Below are 15,299 nucleotides of genomic sequence, written 5' to 3'. Positions count from 1 at the left end.
AAGTATAAAGCATGGAGCTGTTCCATAGACAATGAATGTGAGACTGATGTTATGTTTTCTTTTTTCCTTTTTTTTATACCCAAATGAGCTTTATTTTATTGTAGCGTTCTCGGTTCTGAAACAGAAAAAGGTTCCTATATACTCAGAACATTCCCCTGGGGGCTCTCAGTCATCTATAACGTCTTTCACAATTCATTGTCTATGGAGAAGTTCAGACGTTTAACTTGATGACAACACAAATTTGAATTTCAGCGGTCTATTTTTTTGGATTTGGGAGACAGTTGTCCCCCTTTTAACACAATCTGACACAGACCATTCTTCAATCTGAAAAATGTACATTTCCATAGCCCATATACCTCCTTTATTGGTATGAGCGAGGGAATGTAAAAAAAGTGTGAAGTGATCAACTGTGTGATACAACACAAATGACTTGTGGAAAGATATTATTTACAGTGTGTGCGGTGCAGTGGCACGATGAGGGTTGAAATTAAAGATGATCTATTAAAATACAGCAGCGTTGACAGGTATGTTGGTTAGATTCGCACTGCCCCCAGCTGGAGGGTGGTGAGGGAAACCCTGGTTTGTACCCATAACTCCCGTCTTCAGTCAGTATGAAGTCCATTAGAACCACTATGTGTTCCCTACAGAGTAATGTTCTCCGGGGAGAAGAGAGCTGCCAAGCCCAATACTTCACTGTCCTCTACATCCTTGTCTGGCTTCGGCCTTTTAAAGAGGGATGGAAGATTCCGGATATGAACCTCCTTCCTGAACTGCTGGCACAGAGCTTTCTGTTGGCAGGGGAGGGAGGGAGAGAGAGAGAGAGAGAGAGAGAGAGAGAGAGAGAGAGAGGGGAGCGGTTAAACAGCTATCCAGAGATCTACGAGAAAGAATTTCATTAGATTGTACAGCCCCGTTGAGCTGCTGCACATTTTTGCTGTTGAGCACAAAAGATTTACAGCAAAGCCAGAATCACACACTGCTGAGTAATGACTTGCACGGTTAGGTCCAGTGTCTCTGGTCACTTCAGATGAGCGGTCTACAGTGGAATATAATAGAGAAGCACTTCTCTCTAGTGGCTAAATGTGGCATTACCCCAACAGTTCCTGCAATGAGCTTCCTGAACTGGTCTTTCCTCTTCTTGTCTCCAAACTTCTGGGCATTGGGGTCCATGAGCCTGCGATCATACTGTTCCAGAGCTTCCACACTGATGTTTGGGATCTGGGCCATCACTGCCCTCAGCTCTACATAGCGAGGCCGCTAAAACAGACAGGCAGAAAGGAGATTAAGAGATGCATTTTCAGGAATTAACATGAAAGTCCCACAAATTAAACTTCTATGTTATACCTCTAAGGGCACACTCACACTGTCCATTCGTACCCAGCCCCCTGCTTCATCGTGATTGTCCCCCCTCCTTCTTCCCCCGCAAGAATATATATATAAGCAAGAAACAACCGTGCTGCTGCCCAGATCATTTCAAGTAATGAGTGCAAGTGCACCTGGGTTGGGCTCGATGGCTTCTTGCTTTATAGGTCATCACCGCTCTGAGATTTAGTTTTGTCTGACTGTTTTTGAACATTTCATCTGACCAAATCTGCAGTAAACACTCCACCTCCACAACAGATCACTGCAAACCGCTTAAATGTCTGTCGCGGGGCAACGTCGCATATAAACAGACATCAGGACCGCAGTCATTGAGCACGCTTGTACACGTGCGCATGCTCGTGCCTGTACATGTGCATCTGTGCACCTCTCACAACTGGGCCGCGGCTGGCAAGTGCGTCGTGCCTGTGCGCGGAACAGGTGTACTCGCATTGGTCAAAAGAACTAGACGTTAGCCGCGAAGCACGGTATGAATGGACAGTTTGCGTGCGCCTTAGAAAAAAATTGTACTATGGCTTCAGTGCTGAAATAATTATGGAATTATTATTATTAAAATAAAGTAATTTTCCATACAAAAATCCCTAATATTCACACATTACAGCTTATAAAATATGAGGATTTTCTTTATGATACATAACTGAACCGGCACTCGACAGTTGCCATTTTGAGAAATTGGCAACCAATTCTTGGCCTTTGGCTGGCATCAGTAGCAACCACTTTTTAACATAGAATACACGGACAGCAAACAGCAAGATGTGCACCCCAAAAATAAATACATCTTTAATATTTAATATTGCTGTCACAGTGAGACTGGAACCAGACAACTGCACATGCACTGGTGGGTTTACGTGCATGTGCACAGGCATCTGTTTGGGCACGGCTTGGACAGTTCTCACTATTGACATCTTATAAACAGAACAATGAAGAAAACAATGGGCAGGTGAATGGAAAATGAAAATAATAGTTAGTTGCAGTCCTAGGTGACTTCTTTAACCATTGGAGAAAAAACTGACCAAACTAAGGTAAAAAATGAAGAGCAGATATGACAGAGCCTCACCAGGTTTTCATAGATGAGCATAGCCAGCTGAGAGAGGGTAGAGTTGCAGACCTCATGCTGCCCGTGAATCTGAAGGCCCCTCAGAACACTGGTAAAGAACCATGTGACCGCCTCGGGAAGGAGATTGCCCCCCACGACCTGAAGAGACACAGAGTGGATGTGGGAAATGTGGTAAGATACTTTTTACAGCCCCATTTCAAGACACACAGAGTATTAACTGAAACATTAAATAAATTACACTGATGACACTGCAAAAGCATAATGAGTGCATGCATTAAAAAGGGTTATAAACACATTAGTAGTCGGAGAGGTGACAAGGGTTTAAATGAAAATACATGAAGTATTTAACTGTGCATCCAAAACCTGAAGCAGCTTATTCCTGTATTGTTGACTTCCATTGTTGTCAATAAATCATGTTACAACATATGAATGAGGCGTACTGTTGTGCTGGATGCAGATGTTCCTTCATAAGTGTAATTTAGCGTAGTAGTCAATCCTAAAAACTTGTCTGAAAATACTCACCGAAGCACCAAATCTGAGACTGAAAATAGCCCCAAACACTATTTCCTCTAGTCTGAAAAACATGAGCTAAAACCCACAGTGCCCAGCTGTTCCAGGAAATGATTTAGCCTTTAAAAAAAACATGAAAGTATATACTTGTGCACCGCTTTTAAAGATAACAGGTGCTGAGAGCCACAGCCAGTGTAAAGAAGTCAACCAACAAACTAACACACTGTTGGTTCTGGTCTTTTCATGGGATTTGTGGACATTAACAAAAATCTAGAATATGCCCATCCATATCCTTTAGAAGGAAAGTGTGACATTAGGGATTAAAAAAAAAGAAAGATCCAGGCTTATATTAAACATTTGCTGAGTGTGCTACCTGCCGCAGGAGTGTCCAGCAGACCATAGAAGCAGTGCGGTGACAGCTAGTGGCGTCCTTCCACGACAGAGAGGTGAAGGAGAGGGTCAACAGGGTCATGTAGATGTTCTGGGCAAAGAAAAAGAGAGACATTGAGAATTTAATGAGCCTTTGATGAGCGGCCATGCTGTCCTCTGAATGGTATGTGCCTTAGGGCTGACCTCGTGTTTCATCAGGCACTTTCCCAGCTGGGTCAGCTCCTCTGTGGGCTGGGCAGGAGTCGCTGCCTGCACTGAATCCGTCATCATGTCTTCCTCTACAAGAGCACATTTTCAAGCAAAGTGACGACAAAAACAAACGGTTTTCCTGTCTCGTTTTGCTGTGTCATTAGGAATGCGGGTCTTTGTTGTGTTGATGTGGTAAGCGTATATAGTCATAAAATGTATCCATTGATTCAAATGTTTTTTAATTTGAGTCTTACCCTCCATTTCCTCCTTGTTTGCAGCTGGTTCGGCCACTTTTCTGGAAATACAGCTCACAGCTAGAAGAGAAGAAAAAAGAGAAGTATTATGGCCCCTCAATAACTCCACTCGGTTTACACTTGGACCTTTGTGTCAATGCTGATCAGACAGTTGTCTGCTATCTGCTGAAAATCCCATATTTTTTAGTACCTTCTCAATACGCAACATTAAAACACCCTCATAGCTCAGTGTCTTGGCTATTTTAGCTTGGGAGCGCACAGTGGAGGTTAATAATTTTAAGCCTAGGCAGCAGGTTGTTAGTCACTCAAGACAAATCCTATTGGAAGGAACACAGGCGTATCTACCACAATTTGTAGAGTCAACTCTATCCAGGAATTATGGCTGATATTTGCACTTTCCTGATGCCTGCTGGCACAAACAACATTACCACATGACTGAAGTGCATTAGCAGTATTAAGAAATAAGCCCCGAGCTTCATGCTGCGCTTTACAGCAGGGTTCGACAGAGACATTATATTGCCATCATAAAACAAGTGTTAGATCATTGTAAAAAAAAGAACTCACTTTTGCATTAAATATTGCATTGTAAACCCGTACTTGTGCCAATAAATGCAAAGTGGCTGGCGCATAGTTCTCAATGCAACGCTAGCTAGCACTTATTTCACTGTCAACTCCAATTTAAATAAAAAAAATCTGTTTATAGCAACATCTTGTTTCCAAGAAACAAATAATTATTAAATCAAGTGTGCATTTGTCCTGTGTCTTGCCACACCTTAATTTGTTTTCAGATTATAATTCCCTTTTAGTTCTGTCTAACACAACAACTGTTTGCCATACTTTACGTAAATAGGAGAAGTTACTGGAGATGCTGAAACTTACCGAGAAGATCCAGCACCTCCCTGGATAGCAGGCGTACCAGCTGCTCCTCCAGCATCTCCTGTGTCACCTGACTATCCTGACACACCACCGCCTCTTCCTCCTCATCTTCGCCACTAAAAACACAACAAACAGGTTACCAGTAAATCCACAAACCCAGTTCGAGAGTGGTCAAAGATATGTTAACATTAAATAGAAACTTAAAAGTGATTGGAGAAGATTCACTTTTTTTTTTTTACGTTTGAATACATGTTCTACGGTTAAACAAAATACTGGAATATAATTTGAATTGTGATTTGTATTTCGAACATTCAACTTAAGTTTTCAATTAATATGTTCAATTGTGACTCAATCACAGCCCTCTTAACTGAAGAGGGGGTACTTTTAGAGTTAGATGTCAAAAAGAATATAGAAAATAATATTACACAACTAGAGAGCATAGAGATACACAAATAGCATTTTTTCTTATTTTTTAACATGTCTGAAAAGGAGTGGGAAAAAGATTAGACTTTTTTTAGAATCCCACCCCATCTCCATAATTCATTGTTAGGTAGCTAACAGATTCCTCTATCATACATTTATTTTATTTTATGTTATGTTTTTAGTTCATTCTTTATCATTCTGAAATCTTTTTTTTCTTAGTCAAAAAAGTATCTTACAAGCACAATTTATTTCTCATGTATTCCTTTCAGATGTATATATTATAATTATATTACTGAAACAATTATAACATTATTCCACCACTTACTTGGCAGACGTCCTCTGGTTGATGACCTGCCACTTGACGTTGAGTCTCTGGCGTATGAAACAGGAGCAAGGCCATGAGATTTAGCAACAAAAACAACAGTGACTGAAAGAATGAAATGTATCTAATGTTAATATTATTGTGAGTGTGGTGATCTGACCTGCAGCATGTAGGTGAACAGAGGTCCCAGCAGGGGGCAGAGTAGACTGTTGTAGTAGTCCTGAGGACATGATAGCACCAACTGCCTCACAAACACCCGTACACTTGTGGTTAAGAAAATTCCATGTTGACATTCAGAATTAGCTAAGCATTGTTCATTTAAAGTAGTATATTTTACACCTAAGTATATCAAACCACTGAATAAAGAAGTAAAAGCAAGTAGGGATATGTATCATTGGGCGAAGTCTGTGGTCAGGTACGTGATCGAGGGAGACAAAAGCAGAGCCGGATATTTCTTCAGCCAACCTCTCAATGGTGTAGAATTCCTGCTGCAGGGACACACCTGCATTTCCCAGGACTTGGAAGCTACGGAGATAAAGAAAGCAGGAGAGGAGGTAGAATTTAATCTACAGCAGCATGTGGCAGGTATAAACTATACAAAAGAAATGTTTGGGGGGGGAGAATCCTCACCAGTTGTCATACAATGTGGTGAAAAATCCCTGCATTCGCTCCAGGTTGGTTCTATACACAGGAGAGTCATAAATATCCAGAAGATGCTGAGAGAGACCTGGAGAGAAGAACATATTTAGAAGGTTTTAACCACAAGCTTTTCAGATGATGGCTCATTTAAAGAAAAAAAAAAAGCATGTGCAGAGAGCTCCACTTACCAAGAACAACATTTTTCTCTGCATCCATCACCTCATGGGCCCGGGAGAAAGTCTCACTCAGACGAGCCATGTTCTCTGGCGTGAACAGACTGTTGTGAGTCCTGCGGTGAGGAATTAGGAAGAGAGAGATCAGTATAATGCCCGGAAGTATTATTGACACAAGGGTAGGGTACCGATAAGAGAAATAGGTTGGACTTAGTTTTACAACTGAAATTACATTTTTGTTATTATAACGAGAAAGTACTGGAAAAAAAGGTACCGTTGAGAAGTGGTACCGAATTCCAGGTACCAAACCTTAATTGACACACTGTTAGACATACTGATAATCATTTTACACTAATTACCCACACGCATGTCCCATCTAAAAATCAAGGTCAAACCCATTTCTATAACATGTGTAGTGTAACCGAAAAATATGCCATACCCATATAATGTGTACAAAACCTGATATAGGCATAATATCATCATCAGGTTTTACGTTTGAAGTTTTTTTTGGTATAAAAAGGAGTAACGCAAGAAACAGTGTAAACAGACTGACGTACCGGATTAAAGCCAGCAGGTTGGGCAGCAAAACAAGAAACTGGGCAGTGCAGGGGTTCCTGTAGATGGGAGCTCCAGTGGGGCTGTAGCCCACTACGAAACCACCGGCCTTGGCTTCCTCCAGGTCTGCAGGCCAGCGTGCCCGCTTTACCACCCCCAACATGGCATACAAGCAGAAACTCAACTACAGGAAAGCCAAAAAGAAGAGAAAAAGTTAAATAAATGTTAGCTGACTACAAACATTTTGTATCTTCATCCATCTCCCCTCATTCATTCATTCATCTTCAACCGCTTGACCCTGTCGGGGTCGCGGGGGGCTGGAGCCATCTCCCCTCGCAAAACTTAAATTAACTTGAATATAAAGGCTACAGAAATACTACAGTCCTTGGAACTCGCATACTAACTCAGTCTACACCTACGCACTTACCCGCCCCCTATTAAGGCCTGCTGTGTCTGCTTCTTTACTTTGCTCAGTGACCACCTTATCAGCGCCAGTAAAAGACATGAACACGGCAGGGTCCCACAGCACGCTGAAACACAAAGAAGACATAACATATCACTATCTGCCATGAAATTGAAGAAAGGCATGTACAATTTGAGGGGAACAGATAGAAACTGCACGCACTGCCTCATCTCATCCGAGGTCCATTCTGCCGCCACTGAAGCCATCAGTTCGTCTACAAAAGCCTTCTGCTTCGCAAAGTCTTTGAACTGGTTACTGCTGAGCACCAGAGCTTCCATCAGAGAACATTTCTCCAAGTGAGTTAGCGTCGCGTCGCCTGAGAACAGCTTCTTCACGTGATTGTAAAACATGTCAAAACAAGGCTGCACAGAGAGAGAGAGAGGTAGAGAAAAAAGAAAGAAATGATGTCATTGTGCATAAAAGCATGTGGGATACAATGGGGTATAACTGGGAAACATGGACAGTTACCAAGATGATCTGTGGGTAATCCCGGCATATTTTGATGATGGAAGAGCAGGCGTGCCTCCTCACGTTCTTTACAGCTCGGGTCCGAGGTGCCTGAAGACATCAGTCGGGGAAAATATTTAGTTTTGGATGTGACGGAGGAGGAAAGGTGACGGCATTTGGTTTTGTGAAGGCAAACTCACCTTACTTTCCTGACCAACCTCAAAAGTGATGGCTTTAAACAGCTGTAGGGACAAATGAATCAAATATGATAAATACTTGTTATTAACGGAATCAAACTGCATTTTAAAATGTGTTGCTGAAACTGCAGGTGCAGCAACATAATACATACAATATTATGTGACAATGGAAATTTCTTTTAAAAAATTGATAGCCATGTGTCACCTGCGGGTATATGATACAACAATAAAAATAGTTGTTTGGTAGATGCACATAAATAATATGTTGTGACCAATAATGACTCAGCTGACCTTATAAAGGACCTGTGACAGGAAGTGCGGTCTTTGTGTGACAAACGGGAAGAGGGCAGAGATGTTGGTGAGCACACAGGACAAGATGAGCGGGTCTTTGGTTTCGTAGTTCAGCACGGCCTGCAGCAGCTCCATGCTCTGATCTACGGGCAACTTCTACACAATAAGGGGGGGGGGGGGGGGGGGGGGGCTTCAGATCATTATAATCGACATTGTTTTTTCCCCCTCACACTGTTTTGTTTTGGCTATTTTACATTGTTCCTGTTACCTCCTCCTCGAGATTTCTGAAGATCTGTGTGGCTGTACATTCCATAAAGACAGTCATTGCATCCCACTGGACCACTGATGGGGAGAGGAGGGAGCACAGGCCCTCAGCAGATTTAGCTAGTGCGGTGCAGAGAGAGACATCAAGTAAATTCAATGCAAGAATTCATGACCAGCAACGTGTAAATTAAACCTTGTCCAATTATATTTTGCTCAAGCATACACATTCGTAACCGGACTATCACCAGAGGACTTTCGTTCCGCCTTGCTTCTGTCTTGTATCCGCCTAACTCTACTCAACCATCTGGGATCGCTCCATTACAGAGGGATTTCAGGGTCGGCAAAAAAATGGTCATGCAAATCAGGACCGCCGGGCTGGGTTTTATAGATGTGACATAGCAGAGAAGCGACTGTTTGTGATTCAGACAACAATGGCGGCTCGCGTCGCGGAAGCAGGCGTCAACATCGATGCTGCCATTACATCCGTGTGTCAAATCTCGCAAATTTTTCTTCTTTTAAAGAACACCAGAGAACGGCTCTGAAGGCCTTTGTTTGTGGAAACGATGTTTTCGCCTGTCTCTCTAATCAGCGTCATGGGTTGCTTTCCATGCCAGAGGTTGAAGTAGTACGTCAATAAAGATGACGGACAAGTGGTTTATCCAATCATTTGCAAGGATTTTTGATAAGGCCCAGCCTCCTGAAATCACTTTGCTATGGAGCGATCTTAGATGGACGAGTGAAGCAACGCAGAACAAAATTCATCTGGCGAGAGTCAGGTTAACACATTCCTACATCACTATCAAAACTGTACCTTAGTGGTCTGTGGGGAGTGCCTTAGTGAATCTAACCTCTTTCTAAGCCCAAATTTAGTTCCATATTGCTACAAATTTTACGTGTTAAATGAACCAAACCGACTGCTAATGTACAGAAAAATCCTCCCCAACATGTGTCAGGAATGAGAACAAACACTTACATGTGGTAGCCCCGGTATCAATAGGGCTGGCGATCTGATACTGTAACCATTCCGCTGCTATCTGGAAAGCCTCCAGAGGGACAATGCGACACGCAATCCTCACCACCTCTCCCAGCTGCGCTCGAAAAGCTGTTAAGCATGAACATACGCTGTGAAAAACATCAGGGGATAACAAAGAGTACTGATCTTAAGTGAGGCTGAATCTATGATACTTACAATTAAAGAACGAATTGAAGTCTTCGTCGCTGTCAAAGTCCACGCGGGAATACTCGCAACTCGTGTTATCGTGTCTAGATGGAAATCCAGCCTGGAGGGAAAGGTAAAACCTCAACACCCGTTTGGCTTCCATGTACCTTTAGCAATGTCAGCACTGACATGACGTCTCACCTTGACTAGGTTGATCATAGATGCTCTGAGGTATTTAACGGCCATCTCCACAACAACTGCCTCCTTTGACAGAGCCTCGTGCCTGAACAAAGATCCCCATGTGGGCAGAGTAGATGACTTTAAAAACTGCAGGGGAAAAAAATCCCAAGAAAGATCAAACACAGCTGAAAGATTAATGTTTAATTGATTAGAATGTGGTCTTCAACAAAAGGATTTAGTGGTGAAGGCTTGAAGTCCATTAAAAAGTGATTGTGGTCTCACCTGACTAGAATGTGTAGTGAAGGCTAAAAGGGCTTCCATGTACTTGCTGAGATTCGCAGGTACCTCAACCTCTACATCTGAACCCTGTGGAGAGAACATGATATTTAAGCAAGAAGTCTATATTGTTAAGATGGGCTTTTAAGATTTTACACAACACGTGTGCCAATGTGACACAGAAATTCTAATTTTTTTCTCAAATCTAGACAAACTCACCACTAACGAGCACAGCTGGCCTCCCAGAGCACACAGGACCTGACACAGCCTCTTCAGGAAACTGTAACGGCGCTCCATCACCTCCACTGCTCTGCAGGTATTTACACAGGACTATAAGCCACAGCTAGGTGCTCAATAAACTTACTTCTATGTGCTTTTATGACTGTTTTTATATCTCTTTGCGCTCCACGGTAGGCAGATTCGTCACAATACTTACTGTGATTCAGAGGATTTCTTACATATAGCCAGTCCGTCTGCTGACCTGTAACCAGAAAGACACAAACCATTCAATAGCAGTCACAATGGTAGGTTGAAGCCTTTAAAAAGAGGGTTGATGGGAAGAAGCAGTTGTACTCACTGGGCTGCAGAAAGGATGTAGTGGATGGCCACATCATCAAACAGCAGCATGAATGGCTTCCTATCCTCCAGCTTGCCCTGTGGCAGAATGACATCATTTATTACAAATGACTTATTATTTTTAATTTAATGTGAACTTTCTAGGCTGTAACTAAGTATACTGTGGCATGACTCATCCGGTCTACACTTCTACAATTTAGGGTAAGGCATATCTTCAGTGTCATGAAAAAAATTAATTGGTAGGAATCCTGTGACAAAGACTCCGTTCAGGAGTTAAGAGCCAAAATAAATGTCATAAATAGCCACATGGTAGCGCTATTGCTCTAAATCTGCACCACTTCTTTCCAGAACCAAATTATCCCAACAAATATCTTCAAATTTGGTAAGATATTTTTTAATATATCATACAGTAGTAACTATCTGACAAACAGCGATGAATTAGATGGAACTGAAAGATGAATGTCTTTGCAGTTATCAATCATGGCTTAAACATGGTCTTTCAACGGCACGGTTTTCCCTGCGACTCACCTTCCGGCTGATAGCGATGAGCAGACACTCTGCTGCCTCCAGCTGCAGATCCGGTTCACTCAGCAGCAAACACAACATCTCCAGTAGATGACAGTTCCCGGAAGTAATGTACACCAGTGACACCCAGTCTATGTAGCCTGCAAGAGTATTCAGCGTAGCCACAGCGACGCGACAGTGCGCTCTGGCCTGTGAGTGGAAAGTGAAGGGCGCAAAGGGAAATGGGAAAGAAGAGTATGACACTGAAGTAACCCAACTCTAAACAAGAATCCTTTTAGAGCAGAGAAAAGGTGCCGTTTTCTCACCTGCAGTTCGTGTGCAGGTGACCCTTTCTGGAACAAAAAGAAAACATAATAAAATCAGGCAAATGTCAACTCATTACCACTTCACTGTTAAATTTAGCGCTCAGCCATATGGCCAAAATCCTTGATCCAAATATTAGTTATTTCATATCCTGACAACCATATATTTCACGATATAGCATGTTTTCTGGTAATTCAATAAATAAAAAACATAAATGTCTATATGAAATAACAACATGGTGAATCCTATTTTTTTGTGCTGTGTGAATTTAAAACTTCAAAAGTACAAAAGTAATGATTCTGATTTTATTAAGAACTTCAGTGTAAACTTAACATAATGTGCAAGGATCAGAATGGAAAGTGTTGTACAAACATTTGACTGCTGTTTTTTCAACATTGCGATAGAAATGACAGATAGAACAGACATTTTTTTATATCTTTTTGACTATATATATATCTTCATATCGCCCAGCCCTAGTGCCAATAGCTAAGAGACGTAAAACACTGAGAAACTAATATTAATTCAACTTATTTCAAGAAAAAAAAAAAAGTAAAACTCCACAAACTTAAGACCCCACTGACCAGTTTACGGTAGTCCTCCACATTTACGTGCAGAATGGCCATCATGAAGCTGAAGATGCTTTCCATGTTTTGGGTGAGTGTCTGCTGGATGTCTCTGCGTCGCTGGGTGGGCAGCGTCTGGAAGGTGATCACATCCTCTGCCAGCCTCAACAGGATCAACATCACCAGCTCAGTCTGTGACTCCTATGAAAGCATATACATTTTTATTTTACATTATTTACTTACGTTTTACATTACAATTCCGTAACAGATTTAAAAGGGCTGCATCTTTCCATCACTGTTTATAATAACTCTCTCACCTCTTTTTTGTATATATTCTTGTTATAGTATATTTTGCATATTTTGTTGTATATATTATTATTGTTTATTGTTTATAGCACACTGTGCACTGTATATATACACTATGTATATATTTGATTCTATTTATTTTATGTACAAAGTTTTTATTTGCTGACCCACTACTGCTGTTACAAAATGATTTCCCAGTCTGGGATCATTAAAGTAATTCTATTCTATTCTATCTTTCGGCCGAGAATATAGTTTGCGCTGATAACACAATCAAGTGGAAATGATAGTGTTTAGATTCATAATTGCTGAAAGATGACAATATACCGGCATGATGATGCCACATGAAAATTAACGACTAATCCTCGACCGGTATTTATTTGCATGCAAATGATTACATAATTTTATTCAAACTGCATGCAAGCTGTCAGGAAAAGGAAAAGACAGATATGCAGTAACTAACTATAGCACTATACAAGTTACTTACGCCATGACCAGCGAGAGCCTCCATCTCTTTCAGCATATCTGGCCAATGTTGAGGCCATTCTCTCTTTATCATTTCCACAGTGATTCGTGACATGACATCTTTGATATGGCTCTCCTCCTCCAGGATAGGATGAGTACCCTGATAAGACCCCAAACAAGTGTCAGATAAGTGTCTATGACAGACAGCACAGAGTGTATGTTTCAACTGAACCACAGGACAGATGGTTATGTTGTTAACAGCCTATTACTATCACACTCACCTTCGACAACAGCTGCATGGCACACTCTTTCAACTGGACCTTCTCTCGCTGTTGCATATTGTTCCACCGGAATCTGCGAGACACATAAGCTTTCTTTCAATATACATCACGTAATTATTTTGTTATAACATTACTTGATTTCTATGCGACACTTACTTGATGACATGCTCCAGGATTTGCAAACCAAAGTGTCTCACTACAGCTGGCTGGGCTTTGTCAGCTAATTGTAAGCCGCACGGGACACAGAAGGAGCTCGTCTCTTTAAACTCCTCGCAAAACTGTTGCGAAAAAATAAAGCTTGTTATTTACAGACACCTATACAAACCGCATTTTATAAGGTTTAAAAAAGAATAATACTTGACTTAATACGGCTGTGTATGTAATGTGTCAGTCTCAGAAGCATTACATTAAAGGTTGAATACGTAAAAGTATGTATTTATTGAAAGCTAAAGTTAAACATATATAGATTACAACTAGTGCGTTTTGAGGGGTACAGAATGAAAGTATTGCTTTTCCATAAAAAAAATGTATTTAGTCTGAATTTATATTTTTTATTATTTTGACAGGTTTGACAATGACTTTGTCACATTCTGTTTGCATTGTACCAGCCATTAGCGTTGGGTATTGCGGGTTGTCTGTTGTTGGGTGCAGTTACTGTAGACTGGAATGATGATTCATGATGAATGATTCATCACTTGACATGGAGCAGGCTGATCGCTTGACACATTCGGCTAACCAACCTTGCAACCCGACTACTGGAATTATTTTTTATTGTTGCGATTACGATCTTGAGAAACTAGATGACGGTGTTCTGCTCATTCTACATATTCAACCGTTAAATTCTTAAATGGCATAGTTATTATATAAAGTATAAAAGTATAAAAGATACAGAACCATCAGAACAAGAACCAGAAGATTGAAAAACAGCTTCTTCCCACCGACACTAAAACCCTTCTCCCTCCGTCCCACCCCTTTCTAAGAACTGAACTGAATGTGCAAAACTCACCCTCCACTTACTTTCGCACCATTTTTATATTTTACCTCATTGTATATGTGTACACATTTATCTTGATGTTTAGATTTAACTATTTTATATGTGTGCTCTTTATATTGCCAACACTTGAAAGCTGCTTAACTGTGTTTCGCTGTCCTAAACAAAAGAGACAATAAAGATTTCTGATTCCTAAAGATAACCTCACGTGAACGTTCCCCAGCAGCAGTTCAAGCTAGGTGCAACGTTTCCATTAGCAACACAGTTAGTTGAGTAGTTAGAGCTTGTTAAATCAACGTCTGTGTTTTATAACCCTCTGCAGACCTATCAGTATGAAACCAGATGTTACCGTTGCGATGAATGAATGAATGAACGCGTGTAGGCAGTCGATGTGGTGGTGAGGTGATAATCCTAGCATAACGTGTTAACTACCGGCTAGCTGTGGAACATCATAACTTTAGCTAACGTAAACAAACATAAATTAACTGTATGTGCAACGATGTCACAACTAGCCCTACTGATAAAAACTTTTATTCAGCTACGCAGGTAACAGGTTACTTGATTCCACTTTCACGACTAGCTCAGCTAACTAGCAGCTAGCTGAGCAATCCATAACGGTGCTACCTTCAGGGCCTCCAGTCGGTAAATCTGTCCCGTTTCTGCGTCCATCATCACGTTGACAGCTTTGATGAGCTGCTCACACGTTGCGGCCACCTGGTCAGCCATGACTTCAGGTAGCGTCTGTCTCACTGTAAAGACGAAAGCGAGGAGCTCCCTTATGCAAAACACCTGCACGACAGCAATGTGAGTATGCGCTCAGGGAGCTACCGACGTCGACCAACGTGCACAAAATGTGCTGCCTGCGCGTTTGAGCCTTTCGCTCGCCGTAGAATGGGAATCCCGGGAGTTGTAGTCAAAAGGACGTTTTTGGGTTTTTTTGCATTTGTTTTTTAAAGATCGTCTATGTACTGAAAGAGAGATCACTTCTGAGTTTACAATAAATACAATGTCTGACTTACTGCCTTTCAGTAAACATAACACTTTAACTGATTACACTGCACTCATCAACTCATATTCCTTTGATATTCTTGGTTTTATTATACTCAAAATTATTGTTGTTACTGTTTGTTTGTCTTGTTTTTATTTTTATGTTTTTGTAATTATTTTATCTGAATGTCATTTTATGTGTTCCTTTTCCAATGCTTTTAATGTTTTATCTAACACACTTTGAATTACCTTGTTGTTGA

The 15,299-nt window shown here is 41.2% G+C and overlaps 1 protein-coding gene across 1 annotated transcript; it reads right to left on the bottom strand.

The window, feature by feature from the left end:
* Positions 1-641: 641 nt before the first annotated feature.
* Positions 642-14,817, bottom strand: xpo5 (exportin 5; the record flags this gene model as incomplete). The annotated part of the gene is made up of 33 exons (XM_083923425.1): positions 14,677-14,817; positions 13,218-13,339; positions 13,062-13,134; positions 12,803-12,940; positions 12,031-12,213; positions 11,452-11,478; positions 11,150-11,335; positions 10,623-10,699; positions 10,482-10,526; positions 10,265-10,355; positions 10,052-10,135; positions 9,791-9,916; positions 9,620-9,710; positions 9,404-9,532; positions 8,435-8,550; positions 8,167-8,322; positions 7,879-7,920; positions 7,700-7,789; positions 7,394-7,593; positions 7,196-7,298; positions 6,771-6,952; positions 6,229-6,329; positions 6,032-6,128; positions 5,793-5,926; positions 5,562-5,662; positions 5,405-5,451; positions 4,660-4,772; positions 3,781-3,840; positions 3,521-3,615; positions 3,321-3,428; positions 2,438-2,575; positions 1,093-1,257; positions 642-788 (listed from the first exon to the last, which is right to left on the bottom strand). The coding sequence occupies exons 1-33, from the start codon at positions 14,776-14,778 to the stop codon at positions 642-644; spliced, it is 3,669 nt and encodes a 1,222-aa protein (XP_083779551.1). The 5' UTR covers positions 14,779-14,817.
* Positions 14,818-15,299: the final 482 nt, after the last annotated feature.

This window comes from Echiichthys vipera, assembly GCF_963691815.1.
Source record: "Echiichthys vipera genome assembly, chromosome: 11".
In the NCBI taxonomy this organism is placed as follows: Eukaryota; Metazoa; Chordata; class Actinopteri; order Perciformes; family Trachinidae; genus Echiichthys; species Echiichthys vipera.
Note: the sequence above shows the minus strand (reverse complement) of the source record. Positions and strands in the feature narration are given on the sequence as shown.